At 49.7% G+C, this 16535-nt stretch overlaps 1 protein-coding gene across 2 annotated transcripts; it reads left to right on the top strand.

Annotated features, from left to right (window-relative positions):
- Positions 1-300: 300 nt before the first annotated feature.
- On the top strand, positions 301-15908 carry SMAP2 (small ArfGAP2). 2 transcript variants are annotated; one of them, XM_057403448.1, is made up of 10 exons: positions 301-419; positions 10364-10497; positions 11064-11149; positions 11982-12060; positions 12385-12471; positions 12924-13005; positions 13492-13592; positions 13686-13851; positions 14099-14421; positions 14805-15908. In XM_057403448.1, exons 1-10 carry the CDS (start codon positions 317-319, stop codon positions 14928-14930), a joined length of 1287 nt encoding a protein of 428 aa, XP_057259431.1. In that variant the 5' UTR covers positions 301-316; the 3' UTR covers positions 14931-15908. The 2 variants fall into 2 exon arrangements, with proteins under 2 accessions (XP_057259431.1, XP_057259430.1); XM_057403447.1 differs by having other exon boundaries at positions 13477-13592.
- Positions 15909-16535: the final 627 nt, after the last annotated feature.

The following is a 16535-nucleotide window of genomic DNA, read 5'->3' as shown; positions in this document are numbered from 1 at the left end:
TCCCCCTGCGTCCCAAACCACCCCCCTGTATCCCAAACCATCACCTGCATCCCAAACCACCACCTGCACCCCATAACCTGCATCCCCGCATCCCAAACCACCCCCCTGCATCCCAAACCACCACCTGCATCCCAAACCATCACCTGCATCCCAAACCACCACCTGCATCCCAAACCACCACCTGCATCAAAACCATCACCTGCATCCCAAACCACCACCTGCACCCCAAACCATCACCTGCATCCCAAACCACCACCTGCACCCCACAACCTGCATTGGCCCCTCCCTCCTCTCGGCGGGCAGCGCCGGCCGCGCCATGACGGGCAAGACCGTGCGCGACGTGGAGCGGTACCAGGCGGTGCTGGCGGCGCTGCTGGCCGAGGAGGAGAACAAGTTCTGCGCCGACTGCCAGGCCAAAGGTACCGGCGCCTCCGCGCGGGCTCGGCGGGGCCTGCAGGGGCCGGGCCGCACGGTGCCCCCCGCGTCCCCCCTCCCTGGGGGCCGCCGCAGGGACGGGCCCGGTTGGGCCGTGGAGGGGGTGATGGCTCCGCGCTCCGGCCCCCCGTGAGCGGGCAGGGAAGGAGCCGGCTGCGGGCAGGGGCTGCCTGTGGCTGCTGCGGTGGGGCCGGGGGTTTGGGGCTGGCAGGAGGGGGCGGTTCCCCCGTGGCTGAGCCGCGCTGGGTGCCTGCTGCAGCCCCCAGCAGAGGAGCAGGCTTGGGCTCAGCCGCGTTGAGCTCCCGGTGCGCGCCGCGGCAGCGCTGTGGCAGCCCCGGAGCGGCCCCGCGGGCCTCCAGCCCCCTTTGCCCATCGCTCTGTGGGAGCTCATCTGCTGGGCCCCAAGTGCCGGTGTGGGAACCCCTCCTCCCGGGTGGGAGCTGCGCTCCGGAGGGTCCCGTGCTCAGAGGAACCTGGAGGCCGCGTTGCGTAATTCTGGAGGGCATCCCCGCCGAGGAGTCACATCCTGGGAAGCAGCCCTGGTGCCTGGGGCCCGGGCCGGAGCTGTGTTTGGAGGTGCAGTGTGGAAGGGAAAGGAAGGAACTGGAGCCTTGGAACCACTGAAGGAATTTCAGATGTTTGCCCTGTGCTTCCTTTGCCGCTGCTTTCAAGGCACGTTGGGATCCAGTCCTTATCTTTCCTAAAGGAGAGTCAGATGCGGATGTTTGAATTCCAGAAGACAAAACAAATGAATGGAACAACTGTTCCTTGTTCCAGATCCCCTTCTGTGGTTTGCTGCTGTGAAATGCTTTGCTTTCCTGTAGTGAAAGAGTTAAGGTTATGCCCGTGCCTTGCTAAAATCCTGTTTTAATGAGCTTTATAATCATTTGGGGATCTGAACTTGAGGCTTGTTTCCTGAGAGCTGCAATAAATGAACTAAGAGCAGGGTCTTTCTGTGTCCATGTGGGAGACTCACCTCAGGGTGACCTCTAAAAACTGGAGAGAGCACTGCTGCACAGCATTAACGTGATGTTGGTAGGATGTGCTTGCAGCCCTGCTCTAGGAGCCCTCGGACACAGGAACCTCATCCTAACAACCTGCCTTACTTTGAGACGTGGTTCACAACTGCCTTTGGTTGACTGTGTAGGTTGAAGGTGGTGCTGCTGGCAGAGAGCACAGTGTTCCTCTCGCATGGAAATCACTTATCTCTTGGCACCCAACAACAGTGCCAAGGGCAAGAATAGCTGCTTATCTTGTCTTCTGAGGCATGAGACAGTAGTGTACACAATAGGGAAACAAATTCTCCTCACAGTTCCAGGTTATTTGATGTGATCACGTAGCTTCTCCTGTTCATAGGACATCCTGGAAGTGCAGTATCCCAGTTAGTTATGCATTAAAGTCCAAGTGTTGCAGTTCAGCATTGCCACCAAAGCTGGAAGCAAGGCTGCATCAGTCAGGAAGAGTGGACTTCTGTTGCACTGAGGTGCCTGGCGAAACGATTACCCACTATACTAATGGGATTCATGGAGATGGGGAATCTCCTCGAGGGCAGCAGATGGAGTTTGTGGCCACAGGAGGGGTAGATGCACTCGCTCTCAGGCAGGCATGCAACTGGTAGTTGGTGCCAGTCTAAGCATCAAACTGGGCTGCACTTTGGTTCCCATGGCTTAATGTGGTGTTCTCCCAGCAAGGCACTGGAACTGGGTTGCAGCAATGATGGCAAAAAAGGCCTGATGTTCTTACTGCTGCTCAAAGTAACTGCAAGGTTCTGCTTTGCATATGGAGATGAGCCCCAGGTGTACTCCAGCAAAGAGCACATTTTATTTGATGTATGGCTTCTTGATAACTAAAACTGCAAGTGTGTGCTAATGAGAGGCCACGTGGTAGCTGCTAGCTCCAGATGCCTCCTGTCAGCAGTCCCAGGCCTACCTGGAAGGATGGCTGCTCTTCTCTACAGCTGCCTGCTGCTCTGCTCGGGCTATGCTGCTTTTGAGGCACACAAAGAATGCTGCTTGAAGGCAGAGTAAGAACTGGCAGCTCATACAGCACCTATCAGGACAGTGACAATAAAACCCTGGCTTTTGACCATCTGTTTTTCTGCTGAAGTTACTGAATTTTGAAGTGGTTTCCTGCTTGATGTGAGCGTTTCAAAGCTAGCATGACACATAGGCAGAGACTGTTCAGATGCCACCCACTCTTCCATTATGCCTGTTCCCAATGACCTAACTGCTTGCTGGGTTTCATTACTGTCTTTTCCCCCTCTTCTATATGCAGAACTAAGCAAGATTGCAGTACCTGTGAGCATAAGCTGCAGGGCTGGTATGGACCCACTTGACTTCATGCTCTAGAGGCATTCTCTGTGGTAGAGTAAAAGTCACATTTTCAGGAGCATCAGCTCTCTTGGCTATTGGCTGGGCCCTGCACTCTGGGGTCAGTATAGGAAACATGCTCTTGCTGGTAAACAGCTGAGTGTTATCCATCTCTTCTACCCTCATCAGCATGATTGCTTAGGGAGAAGGTCTTCTGTGTTCTTGTTACTACTTGCTTACCATCAAGCAGTGTGTACAACTGATTCCTAGTCCAATTCATATCTTTAACTGCAGAAACATGAGCCTCTTTGGCTTCCCTAGACAGCTGTTAATGTCCTGGATCCAAGTCATTGCGTTTGGGAAGAAGGATAAGAGGACTGGGAAAGCAAGCTCAGGGTGTTTTGCCTCTACAACAGTGAAACTGCAGTGGTTAGAGGCTCTTGTGGAGGAAGTTGGGTGAGATCCCTGCCTGCTTCTTCCTCTTTGCATTGCAAACTTTGGGCCCAAAGTAACTGGGTAAACTGGGTGATGTGTGGCAGGTAGTGAGCAGTACATCCTGTGCCTAAGCAGAGCGTGGCTCGACTGCTTTCTGGCAGTGGAGCTTAGATCTTTGGGGGGGGGGGCTTCATTACTTGATCAAAACAGGACTTGGAAGCTCAGTGGCAGCCTTTCAGGACACGGTCCAGCTGTGTTAGGCACAAACAGAACAGCAGATTTCCTCATCTGGGTTGTTTTCATGTGCAGCTCTCAGTGCTGTCACCATACAGGTGGTGCTGATCCAGAGCAATGGTCCTGTGTGGAGTCCTGGCAGCGCTGCAGTGGTGCAGCTCAGCCCTCAGCACTGCCCAGCATGGCTGAGGTGGTGCAGTGTCTTCACTAGAAGCTGGAGTGAGGGATTATCATAATCCTCTTTTTGAAGGCCTTTGTATTCATAGCTTGGACAAAACACCTTAAAAGAAGCTGTTGAGTGAGAGGGGGATTTCCTCTACCTGTGCATTCCTCATGCAAAGGGCCTTCTGGGGGCAGTTGTGGTGGTGTGATTTCACGTGTGTGAGAGATGGTGAGACTCTCAAGCAGTCTGACTATTGAGTATCTGTCAGAAGATGCACTGCTGAACATCAGAATGAGTCTGGAGGCTGAAATTGCAATGTAGATGTGGAGGGATGTGGTATAATGTGTGCAAGCTGGACTTGACGAAGTGTTCAGATGCTTCCAGTAAATTGAAGTGTCTTCTGTCGAGTAGCACTGAGATTAACTGGATTCTTCTCTGCATTTCTGCCTCTGGAGCTTGGGCTGAATGTGTGTAATGTACAGCTAATTCTGTTTGATTCTCTTCTTCTCCCAAACTCTTCCCCTCTACTCTTCCAGTCCTATCTATCCAACAGGCTCCTTGGATCCAGTTGTGTTGGCGTTGGAATGGCAGGTTCCTGCGCAGGCAGCACCAGCGAGGACTGATCTCTGTCCACGGTGAAGGTTGCCCTGTGCTCTTCCTGGCTTGTCTGACTCTTCCCTTCATCCCTTGTGTGTTGTGAGAGCTGTGGGTTCTGTGCCCAAATCAACCCCTTCTGACTTCAGTGGTTGGGTGGGAAACCATTTGTTACCAAATGCAAAGCCAGGTCTGAGTTCTTCAACTGCTGTTTTCTGAAAGAGGGGGAGAACTTTGAAGCTACCTGTGCAGAGGTGGTTAAACATTGGATGGGAAGCAGGAAGAGCAGGATAAAAAGCTTGGGGTAGAGTAGGTGCAGTTAAGGAAGGATGACTTCTCATGGAATGGGGGAGGTAGCTTATCCTAGTTGGTTTGGTCCAGCCAAACTAATATTAATATAAACCATACTGCTCATATTCACCGAAAGCTTGTTGTGCCATAACTCCTTCATCAGCAGACTATTGAATCACAGCACTGGTCAGCTTGGTCTCACTTGGTCAGTAAGGTACCTGTAGCAAACATTATGGTTTGGAGGAGAGGGTATACCCATTGTTGCTAATACAGCCAAGAAGACTTGAAGGCAAAGCTCCAAGCTGTTGTTGGAAGCAGTATTTTCAACCCCTATAGATGTCTCTGGCTCTTTCTCTTCCTTTTTTCTGCAGAGACTGGTTAAAGCCTATAATTACTGCAGTGATCTTTTTCGGGGGCAGGGGGAAGAACCAGAAGCAAACCCAAGACAAAGAAAAACCTCCAAACCAGCCCTTTCCTCTTCCAAAAGGTGGCATCAAGTTGAAGTTTTGAACCACTAAGCTACTTGACAAGGCATATACCCTTATCAAGCTCCCTTCCTACCAAGCATTTTGGCTTTAGCATCCCTGTTTCTCTGGGTTCCAATGGCTTCCTGAAAGCTACACAAATAGCTTAGTCTGGTACTACATCTGGGGGTAGTGGTAGGAAGGTAGTGGTGCTTCACGCGGGTCCAGATCTGGGGTAGGGCCATGAGTGCTGCATTGGGGTGCATGCTCAGGCCAGTAACTAACTAGCATGTGTTAATAACTAAATTGCTATTTAATAACTAAATAGTGTAATCTGGAGCTCTTGAAGTTGAGTTTCTGTGCTTTTCACTCACTAGCAGAGCTTACCTTGTTTCCCCAGGCTCATCTGGACATTTGACTGTAGAACAGACATCTACAGTAAAGAGCAGAGGAAGCTGTTTTGTAAGACAGCCTTTGTCATAGCTTTTCTATGAGCAGAATGCATTTCAGTAAGTCATTAAGCAACCTCGTTCCAGAGTAAGGAAACCACAAGTCAAAGGCAGCTCTTGGATACTTGGCTGTTCCTCATTTGGCTCTGAAAAAGTAGAGCTTTTCAACTTTGACTCACTGAGGATGTGACCGTCATCTCACAGGGATTATCCGGCTCCAAGGAGAGTTTCCCACATCCACTTCCCCTGCGAGTGCTGAGAGGGGCTGCTTGTAGGGAGCCCTGCTCCAACACATGTAGCAGTGTTAGCTGGGCTCAATGGGCAGAGCAGGAGCATCTCTCTGTTACAGCTGGGCTTTGCTGGAGCTCTCCCAGGCAGGGAGCCCGCGAGGCAAAGGGTTGTTTGCACCAAGAATATTTCATCAGGCTCTGAATAGCGGTGCTCCCTCCTTCCTGCCCATGAAAGCAGCTCTTTTTCCCTGACCCCCCCCTCTCAGAAGATCAGGGGCTTTGCAGCCAACTTCTGTTTTATTTTTAAATGCCTTCTGGAGGGTTATTACAGAAGAAACTTGCCTGGGTAGCTTCAGCCAAAGTCTAATTCCTGAATAAAGGGTGAGGAGTGAATCCCTTCGGGATTCCTTCATTAAAACCACTTAAGGGTGTGAACTTTCAGCAAGTGACTAAGACACAATGTGAAATGGCCTAGCCATGCCGTGCTGGGGTTTTAAAGGGAATTTGGAGCCTTTTCATAAGGGCAGATCATTCAGGCAGCCCTTGTAGGCATTAATGATGCCAGCTTAGATGCTAACTTAAGCCAGTATGAGCAGCTTGGTATGCGGGGTTTATTTTGACAGCCTGGGATATAAACCAGGCTGTGAAACAGGCTCATGGAAGCACTGATGGAGCAGCTGAGTGTCTTGCACATGGCTTTCCAGTCTCTGCTGGATGGCAGCGCATCCTCGCTCAGGAATACACTCAGGTATTCAGTGCAGCTTTCTCAAATGAAAGCTGACTGAGCAGGAGGTGCTTTTAAGCTCGTGATCTTCCAGCAACCCCTGCCAGGCTAGGAAGATATCCCAATGTGGTCTGATCTATCCTTACTACTGTGCCAGAACTGAGTGTAGCTGGGCTCTTCAATCTGGTTCGATTCTTACAACTCATTTTCTTTGACCTCATGTTCACCTGCAGGTGGTTGGCATCCTCTACACAGGATCTGTGTGCAGATGGGGTGATGTACAGGGGCACGAGGTACTAAATCAGCACAGAACAAGCTATGCCCGGCTCGGGTCACTGCCAAGTAACTTGCTTACCATGGATGTTAAAATTAGCCATAACACTGAAAAAAAAGCAACTGCTGGTTGTCATTGCAGCAAACTCCCAGTTTTGCATATGGAGGTGACTTTAGGCCTGAGCTCCAAAGCCATCTGGTGGCTGTAGGGACAGGATAAAATGATTCCTCAGGGGAACTATTTTTATAACATTAGCAAGAGTATTCATGCAAGGACCAATTTCTTTCATGTTTCTAGTGGTTTCACAAGCTGAATGCTTGTTAGCCTTGTCCTAAAGCCTTAGTTTCCATGAATCACTCAACCCAAAGGGTAAAGTGCTCCCTGTGGTGTGCTATGCACGCAATTAGTGGTGAGTGTTGGGGTGTGCACAAAGGCTGCAAGGGCAGATAGCGCTCTAGGAATGCTGATAAACACTGCTCACTGAGATAAAACCAGCTTTCTCTGAGAAACTTTACCCTTAACGTCTGCTGAGGTGGTTTTGCCCTTCTGTCAATGCTCCGTCACTGGAGCGTTGGTACATCTTCAGCTTGGTTTAGCCTGTGGGAAGTTAGAAGCTCCAACATTGACTGCACGCACATCTGTAAATACCACCTGGGGCTTTCTGCAGGCAGTCACCTTGAGAAGGGCATGTGAAGCTGGGGAAGTTGAGTGGACAAAGTTCTTCACTGGGCACTTCCTCATTTGATTTCTAGTGCAAGCTCCATCATTGTGGCCTGTAAAGAGGGAAGTGGGAGGCTTGTTTACGTGTGCAGCAACACCCTTCCCTCTTGCCCCTAAACAAAGTGCTTTGTGAGAAAGGAGATGGTAAAAATGTTGGTTTAGCTTAATGACTGGGGGATTAGATACTAGCAAAGCTGAAGGTCTAGTGAGGGCATGTATTTGGGCTGGTGCCTCTGCATGTTGCATCTGACCCAACCTAACTGGGACGTCTCTGCTTCCTGGCTGGCAGCCCGGTTAGGACAGGCTGTCTTGCTTGGGAGACTCTTGTGTTCAGCAGTAGAAACCTTGTGATGTCCGTCACAGCCCAAGACACCAACTGATGATTTTAATGAGCATGGAGTTATTTGGAGCTTCACTCAGCAGGACAAGTTTCACCTGCCTCACACTGCTGCTAACAAGCCACTGCTCTGACCAGTGCTGATGATTGAAGCATGACTCTCACCCTGGTGTATTGTCAGCCCTCTGCTGCTGTTGAGGGAAGTGCTTCTCTTGTGCAGCTCCTTATCTTAAAGCAGCTTTTCACTCTGGCCATGTCTTGTTCCTCTTTTCTCTTTTTATCACAGTGTTGATAGAATACAGGGCTGTGGAACTGGGCTAAAGACATTACTAGTTCTATCTGAACACACCATGGTTTTGGATAGAGTTCACATCCATGTGCCTTGCAGGACTGCAGAGGTAGCTGCAGGCTTGGAGTTTTGTCCAGAGCCAGAAGGAAGGCTGTGACACCAGTTCAGCACACTGCGAGCATGGCCAAGCCCTGGCTGGAATAGCATCAGTGAAGAGACCTACCCTGGGTTGTGTAATACATGTTTATCACCAAAGCAAATGCTAGCTGCCAGGAGGGTTTTTGAAAGCCTGTACCTTTTTCCTCTTAAACATTCACTGGCATAAGGAAGCTGCTTCAGTCCTGGAGTCTTCCAGAGCTGGGAGCTGCAGCATCAGTCAGCTGTTCCTCCTGTACCCAGCTCCTGCTATTTCAGGTCCTGCATCGCAGATGAGGTAAGGCTGAAGCAGGATGGGTGTCACAGGCTCTACACTGAGTCACTCTCTTATGTGGCATCGCAGGGTGGGAGGTTGCAGTGGCTTGAGCTAGCACATGTGATAAACCAGTGAGCTGATTACTACAGCCTGATGTAGTATCTAGCTGCCTATTAATCCTTTTAGTCCTACAAAGGCTAAATATATCTAGAGTTTAAATCTAACCTTGACTCCTGTGCTTAATCCTGCTGGCATTCTTGCGTTAGAGCTTCAGGGTGTCACTGGGAGAGAGCTCCATGAATAAATCAAATGAAGGAGCAGGGTCCTGGCTTCGCCTTGGATTGTTACAGGTGTAACACTGAACAAGCCTTTTGTTCCTGTGCCTTACTTAGGTGCTGCTAAATGTATGGGCCCCTGCTTTGGTGCAGTTAGTCCTAGATTTTGGTAGGTATAATAAAGGGGCTGAGGTATAGGTAAGAGTGTCTTCACCAAGAGTTCTTCCCAAGCTGGAAAGTGACTTTTATAATCTTCATTAAATATTCTCAAGGGCCACTCTTCTAGTGACAAGGCAGAAGGCAATGGCAGGACAGGCCAGAAGGCTTAAGAGACACTCTTAAAATCATAACATGCGTTAGCTGGGGTAGGTTCTGGAGGCAAGTTAGAAAGTGCATGTCTTTGCCCTGAAGGGGACCATGAGCCACCAATTGCTTCAGCAGCCCCAAATCCCTTGGGGTGCTCTGAACTTTGCCAGGAAACTGTTAACAACCATCTAACATATCTAGGAGAGTCAAATGCAGTGCTGCTTTTTTAGAGCTTTGAAATTACACTTTCCCCCTCTTCCCCCTCCCACCTCAGTCTCATTAGCTTTGAGGCTTGCTATTTTAACTGTGGCAAGAAAAGACAGAATAACTCATCTGCAGTGATGCCTGTAGGAAGAGCTGGCATGGTTTATTGGAGACTATCAGCTCCATTTTTCAGGATGTGGCTTTGCTGTGCCTCTTTGGCCGGTTAGCCGTTGACAGTGACATCCAGCCCCTGGATGGCAGCTCTAGCTGGAGGATTTAGTTTAAAAACCTGCTTGTCTTGCACTGAGAGGCATGTTCCTGGTCTTCCTTCAGCAGGACTGAGGGTTTTGCTGGCCAGGGGCTGTTGGTCCTGGCTGGGGGGGAGCTGCGAGTGGTGGGAGTCCCTATGACCCCTGTTGTCCTCTGGGCAATGCATTGCTGGGGTTCCTTCAGGGAGCTGTTTGCAGTGAGTAAAGCTGAGCCTGGCAGTCTTTCCCTTGTGTCTTTTCTCCTTGGCATGATTTCCCTTCCGCACCTCGGAGCTCTCCTGCCTGCGTGCAAGCCGCATGCAACCCGTTGGGGTGCTCAGAGCTGTAGAAACTGCAGAGTGAACTGTTCAGCCTTGGGCCAGGATTGCAGCCTGCCTTCTGCCACTGGCTCTGCACCTTGGTGGCCAAGGTTCTGGGCTTTGTGCTGCTCTCCTTGCTCAGCTGTAGCTTCCTGCATAAGAGTAGCAGAAGATTTCATGATGCAATCCCTATGTCAAGTGCTGAGTATTTTACGCTGCTTTTCCTAGAGCAGTAGTGGGTATTCTGGAGCTGATTCCACTGCAATATGGTTCTCCAGGAAAGATTCTCCATTGCTAAAGCAGGAGCACAGACTTACATTGATATGACTATTCCATGGGCTAAGCAAGATGAAATCAGGGGTTTGTAGTGTCTTGGGTGGTTTAGATACCTTTTTTTCTTCCCTCCTCCCCTTAGAATTGTCTGTCTTGTGTAGAGCTCTCAGAATGGAAGAGGGGGGCAATAAAATACCAGTTCTAAAAGTATATGATTGGGAGACAACCTTTAAACATGCCACCGATGTTTAATTCCAGTTACTAATGGGGATGAAAATGTAAACACCTCAGTCCCAGTTCACTTGGTCCAGTTTCTCAGTTGCTGAAGGCAGCCACAGGTTAACTTCATGGTATGAAACACTTGTGTCTCTTTGCAGGGCCACGATGGGCATCCTGGAACATCGGTGTATTCATCTGTATTCGTTGTGCTGGGATCCACAGGAACCTAGGAGTTCATATATCCAGGGTAAAATCTGTCAATCTGGACCAGTGGACACAAGAACAGATACAGGTGAGTGAAACATCAGCAGTGGTGTTCTCTTAGGGGGGCTTCATAAACCTGGAAGTGAAAGTCTGAATAGGCCAAAGCTGTGGGAAGTGAAGCAGGAAGAAGATTCCAAGCTAGGTTAGGTTGGGAAGGAAAATGCCATCACTTCAGGCTCAGCAAACATCAGGGGGAAGGACAAATGCTCAGCAAGTGTATGTAAAGCTGCTGTTGTCTGGAGCTGCTGCACACCTCCTCTTTGAGGTGGTCTTGAGGACAAATCCTGGACTTCCAGAGTGACTTTAGGTTCCTAATGTGATATTTATCTTGTCTTCAGACAAACACTGTGTTGTGGGGCTTAGGATTGACCAGTTGTATGGGACAGAGGGATCGTAGGAGCAGCATCAGGGATTCCCAGCCTGGAGGTTGGCACTGAAACCCTGCAGGGTGGCTTTCATGTGTGGAACAGGCTTCAGAAGTCTACATGTACCTCCCAGTTAACACAGATAGACTCTTGCTTGGTAGCCTGGTGTGTTAGCATATGTAAGAGCTTTAATGTCTATGAAACAAACAAGAATCCTTTTGAATTGCAGTGCATACAAGAGATGGGAAATGGCAAAGCAAATCGTCTTTATGAAGCCTACCTGCCAGAGAACTTCAGGAGACCTCAAACGGATCAGCATCCTGTCTTCCTTTGCTGCTGGGGAAACACAGAGCCTTTTCATCTTGTAGCTTTGCAGCTGCACTCCTTGCACAGGAGGTTTCACTTTATGTGCCTGGGCATCAGCTGTGAGAATGAGGACTGAGTTCCTAGCCTGGCACCCTGTGAGCGTGGCTGCGTGCTTACGGAACGGAGCAGGAGAGAGCTCGGAGGATTGCTTCTGAGCTCGAAGGGTGCAGAACTGGAACATGAATGTTACAACCTGGAGCTATGGCATGAGATGCACTTTATGTGGCAGATAGGAAGGTTGGCTGTCAAAAGTGCTGAGGAGTTTAAAGTCTCAGTGGGGGCAGATATAAAGGTTTAACACTTCTGAAAAATTCTGCCTTACAGGAGGGTTTGTAGGTACTGAGTGCACCAGGAGTATAGCACAGATGTGACCCTAAAGAAACACAGGAGCAGCTCTGCCATCATTTGTGGCTTAAGCTGGTGGCTGAGGTGCTTTTGTACACGCAGGATTCACTTCTCTGCCTGATTTGTGCTAATGACATGTATGCTCTTAGATGATGATTGAAATAAATAGACATCAGGGAAGAAAATACACCAGGAATTTAAGCCCTGATTTGATGTACCTTTTATAGCACTGTCATGCTTGGAATAATTCAAGGGCAAAAATTGAGGAGCTGAAGTAGTTGGAACCAACGCTAAATTATTTTAAGAAAGTTACTGCTGGAAGTGCTCTTTAAACAGTCATTAGTTTAGTTACAGCCTGTACCTTGTATCCACATGTCAAATAATCTATGTAAGTCTTCTATTCTTGAATCATTGGTCTTTAACAAGCTGCTTGCAGAGCTGTGGAGAGCTTCATTCGGGATAAATATGAGAAGAAGAAGTACATGGACCGAAGTATTGACATCAGTGCTTTTAGGGTTAGTGTCTAATCAATTCTGCAGAAGCTTGAATGCATGTTAAGATGTGTGTGTCTGTCTGATGAGTAAGCAGTGCCTCTGAGAATAGAGTTTAGATGTTTCCTGTATTAGTGACTAATCTCTTCTCCAGGGCTGGTTGCAGTCACTCATTATGGAGAACGAATTTAAACTGGAGGGGACCTTCCTCAGATCAGGGCTAGCTTCAAATGTAGCTCTTTAGCTCTATCCTCTGGCTTTATAGAGTAGTAACTCTGAACTCTGAACTTTCTCTTGGTAAATGACATTAGTTTTGACCCTCACGTTAGTGGTTTTTTTTCCTTCCAGAAAGAAAAGGATGACAAATGGAAAAGGAGTAATGAACCAGTATCAGAAAGAAAACTGGAACCTATCATCTTTGAGAAGGTGAAAATGGTAAGACCAAAAGGCATGGTCATGGATCAATTGTAAAGACTTCTCTCAAGCAGAACAGAGGTAATCCAGCTTGATATGGAAGCATTTTTTCTGCCCCCAGTCACAGCAGTGGGTGCATTGAGTCACATTAATGGTAGTGGCTTGTTTTTCTCTGATCAACCAGATACTAAGCAGATGTGTCCTGCCTTGCAGCGCAGAGGATTGGAATCCACCTACTCCTTGCTTAGCTTTCCAGCTTGAGCTGTTCCTTTTTTCCTAGTTTAGAGCATGCTTGAATTTGGCAGTGGGCTCCAACACAGTGGGACAATAAACCAACCGTGTAATACTTAAATTGTTTGCTTTGAAAGCACTGGAAGATCAAGGATTTCAAGGGTTAATCTCTCATTAAAACCTTTAATGTATCAGAGTAAATCCATAATGTGACCAAGGCCTCTGCTGTTCTTTCTCCCCAGCCTCAAAAGAAAGAAGAAGCACAGCAGTCTAGAAAAAGTTCTCCTAAATCTACTGAGCCAGTAATGGACTTGCTAGGACTTGGTAAGAGCCTTTCCAACGTTATTGCAGGTGCTACAATGACCATACACCCCAGCCTTGATCTTGTGAGTGCTTTTAGCACTCAACTTTCCATGTCAGGTGAACAATAGCTGATGGGAACACTAGAGTTTTATTAACTACTCCACTGCAACTCAAGCACAGTGCTGAAGGCTGGAGCAGAAACAGTTTTCCTTGTTTTCCTCTCTGCCGGTACAGTGCCTGTGCTTGTGCAGCAGCTGCTGTGGTGATCTCCAGACACTGTGGCTCCTGGCTGCTCTGAGGTTAATAGGGCAGATACAGCACAGTGCACATCCTTGGTCCTGAGCCAGTTCCTTCTCAGCACCAAAGGGCAAGCAAAGAGCTGGCAACATGTGTTGGCTGCAGCAGATTACAGGTCAGGCCGCTGGGTTGAGTGGCATGCTGGCAACGAGGCTGCCCTCAGCCCGAGGCCATCCGTGTGAAAGTCCGTCAGAGCTTGGTCTCTTCCAGATGCTCCTGTGACAAGCACAGTGACAAACGGCAGGCCGAGCAGCTTAGAGAAGGATCTTGATCTTTTTGCATCGGTGGGATCAAACTCTGACTCCAGGAAGGTGAGTGGGGAACATCAGTGCTTGATGCTTGATGAGGATCTGTCTTACCTGGTGCTGAACGTGGCTGATGTGCTTTTGCTGTCTCTGTCTCAGGTCACTGGCTCTATGCCAACCTCTGGAAGTGCTGGTTCTGTTCCTGAAAACCTGAATCTGTTCCCTGAGCCAGGAAGCAAAGGGGAGGAAGTGGGGAAGAAGCAGCTCTCTAAAGACTCCATCCTCTCCTTGTACGGCTCTCAAACACCTCAGCTGCCTGCGCAAGGTAACAGATCTCAGAATGGAGCTGCTGAACGGCAGTACGTCAGTGCAGAGAGGGTGGGGTGTCCTGATAGCTGACAGGGAAAGATGTGGGAAGGTAAGTGGTCCTTCTTGAGATCTGGTGAGCAGCATAATGAGCAGCTTAGCCTGGGTGTCATGGCCAAGTGGATGTTGTGATAGTCCCTGATTTGAAGGTTGGCATTTAATCCCCTGACAGTTCTTCCCTTGGCCACCTCTCTGCCTTCTTCTAGGAGCAATGTTCATGGCCCCAGCTCAGATGGCATATCCTGCAGCAGCATACACTAGCTTTCCAGGAGTAGCCCCCTCCAGCAGCATGATGGGAGGCATGATGGGACCGTCGGTGGGAATGATGGCCCAGCCTGGAGCTGCCGGGATGGTGGCTCCCATGGCCATTCCAGCTGGATATGTGGGTAATGTGCAGGCAGCTGTCATTGGTGTTCCCAATGGGATGATGGCTGCACAGCAGGCTGGCTACGTAGCTGGCATGGCAGCAGTTCCCCAGCCTGTCTATGGTGTGCAGCCGGCACAGCAGCTTCAGTGGAACATTGCTCAGGTAAGGCACTGATCTGCTGCAGAGCAGAGGTGGATGGAGGGCAGGGGAGGCTCCTGTGGTTGAACCTGGCCTGTTACTGGATACCTCAGGGCTTTCATAGCCTGGCTCCTGCAGTTGGGTGAGGGATCGCAAAGGAGTAACTTGTCCAGAGTTCTTGGTGCTTGGTGGAGATCAAAAGTCGGTGCAATGGCAGCTAAAAGGAAAACTCCCTCAGCTTGCTAACGGCTGTACCCCTGAGGAGCCAGTGACTTCTGTTCACCATAGCTCTCTAGAACTTGCCTTAAGCCTGTGATGGTGTTGGGGAGCAATAGTTTTACTTTTGACTGCTGTGGGCTACCCATGTCCTTGACGTAGCCTTGACTCCTCTCCGCTCCTCTTTGCAGATGACCCAGCAGATGGCTGGGATGAACTTCTATGGAGCTAATGGCATGATGGGATATGGACAGTCAATGGGTGGAGGAGGTGCCCAGGGAAGCAATCAGTCCCTCAGCACTCAGATGTGGAAATGAGCCCTTGCATTGTGACCATTTCTGCCTTCTGTTCTGTTCTTCAAAACTGCTCCATGAGACATTCAGGGTTTTTCTTTCTGGCTGCCTGCTCAGCCTGAGCCTCTTTCCATAACCGAGACCCATCTCTGCCTCGACACTGTCAGACACGGTGAAACCTCAGTGATCAGAACATGAGCTCCCCTGTATTTAGCACAGTCAATGCACACTTCTGGGGCGGGCCCCTCCTTGCACAAACCTCCACCAATGCTTCTGGGCAGCACTTGGTGTCCTGCAGGGTATCTTGGCGGAGGTGTGACTGAGGGACTTGGGAAGTCTGCACTTAATCCTGCCTGCGGTGTCAGGCCTCCTAGGAGTCACTTCAATGTCAGTATTAGGGGTTGTGGTTAGCAGAGGGGTGGGAACCTGGTTTGGTGCTGAGGAACTGGATTTGAACCCGAGCCCAGGGGCAGGCAAGCCTTGCTACCTCCTGCCTTGAGCGGAGTTCTCCAGAGCTGAGGCCTTGGCTCGCCAACCCTCGTTGGAACCAAAGTCATTGTGAAGACCCCTCTCCCTCCCCCCTGAGCAAGCCGGATTCTCGCGCAGCGTGGGGCAAGCTGTGGAATGTGAAACTCGCACTTGAGTGGCTTTTCTGTCTAAAATGTGGTATTGAAGTATTTAACTTTTAACAGTCTAACTCGAGAGGTAACTTACGGAGGGCTGAGAGCCCGCCGCCACTTTTCTTACTCTTTTAAAATGACATCCTAATTTATACTGGTTTCCTATTATGGTTTTGTTCCTGTGTAATCCCAGTCCCCCTTCCCAGGTGGCTTCTGACATTTTAATCTAGGCATAAGTAGTAGGTGGGTCAGATTTCTTTTCTCATCTTCAGTAGAACACAACTGCTTCAACTCATCAGCGTGAGCAAGAAGTCAGACTTCTGCAGTCTGCTTTACCCTGTGTATATGTAAATTCCCAATAAAACATTGCAGTGAAACCTCAGCTGCTTCCCGTGTTCTTCACCAGCACAACAGATTGTGCTGAATGCTGCTGTCACTGCTGGGAGTTGTTCACTTCAGGTGTGGGCTTTGGAGCCTCTCGTCCAAATCGCACCAACTCCATCTGCTTTGGAGCAGGGCCGTGTCCCAAATGTCAGCAGAGAGCAGCGTCTGTGCAAGCCAAGGGCTGTCAGCGTGCAGAGAACCAGGCTCGGCAGGGCACAGTCAGGTCAGTTGACACTTGTATATACAAGAGAGCCTCGCAGCTCAGCTGGGGGATGCAGCATTCCTGCTGCTGTGCCCGCAGGAGAGCTGGATGCTGGCGCTGCAGCCTCACAGCCCTGCTCAGCAAAACCTGGCCAAGGCCCATCCAAAAGCTTTTACAGGAAGCGGTAACTCTGAGACCATGGAAGGCCGGGGCTTCAGGAGTCCCTAAAGGCCACAGCCCGAGGCCAGTTTCCCTTCTGCTTGTGAATGGTGATGTGCAGCTGCAGAGGAGGGAGGAGCTGCTGGGACTCTGCTTGCATGTCAATGGTGGTGGTGCTTTCCTCAAGTCAAAACCTGCTCTTTTTTCCCTGAAAAGAGGGTTTCTTCCCTTCCTCCCCAGCTCATCTGTTCGGTGGGGGGGGGG

This window comes from Pezoporus wallicus, unplaced genomic scaffold (genome assembly GCF_028554395.1).
Source record: "Pezoporus wallicus isolate ANWC-B61680 ecotype Strahan unplaced genomic scaffold, APGP_CSIRO_Pwel_v1 contig_8232, whole genome shotgun sequence".
Lineage (NCBI taxonomy): Eukaryota > Metazoa > Chordata > Aves > Psittaciformes > Psittacidae > Pezoporus > Pezoporus wallicus.
The sequence above is the reverse complement of the archived record's forward strand: the minus strand, read 5'-3'. Positions and strand labels throughout refer to the sequence as shown.

Excerpts from the sequence above, each read along its gene's own strand:
- SMAP2 (XM_057403447.1), top strand. The coding sequence starts at position 317 with ATGACGGGCAAGACCGTGCGCGACGTGGAGCGGTACCAGGCGGTGCTG. Across the intron at positions 12,061-12,384 it reads TTGACATCAGTGCTTTTAGG|AAAGAAAAGGATGACAAATG; the intron begins GTTAGTGTCTAA and ends TTTTCCTTCCAG. Across the intron at positions 14,422-14,804 it reads TTCAGTGGAACATTGCTCAG|ATGACCCAGCAGATGGCTGG; the intron begins GTAAGGCACTGA and ends TCCTCTTTGCAG.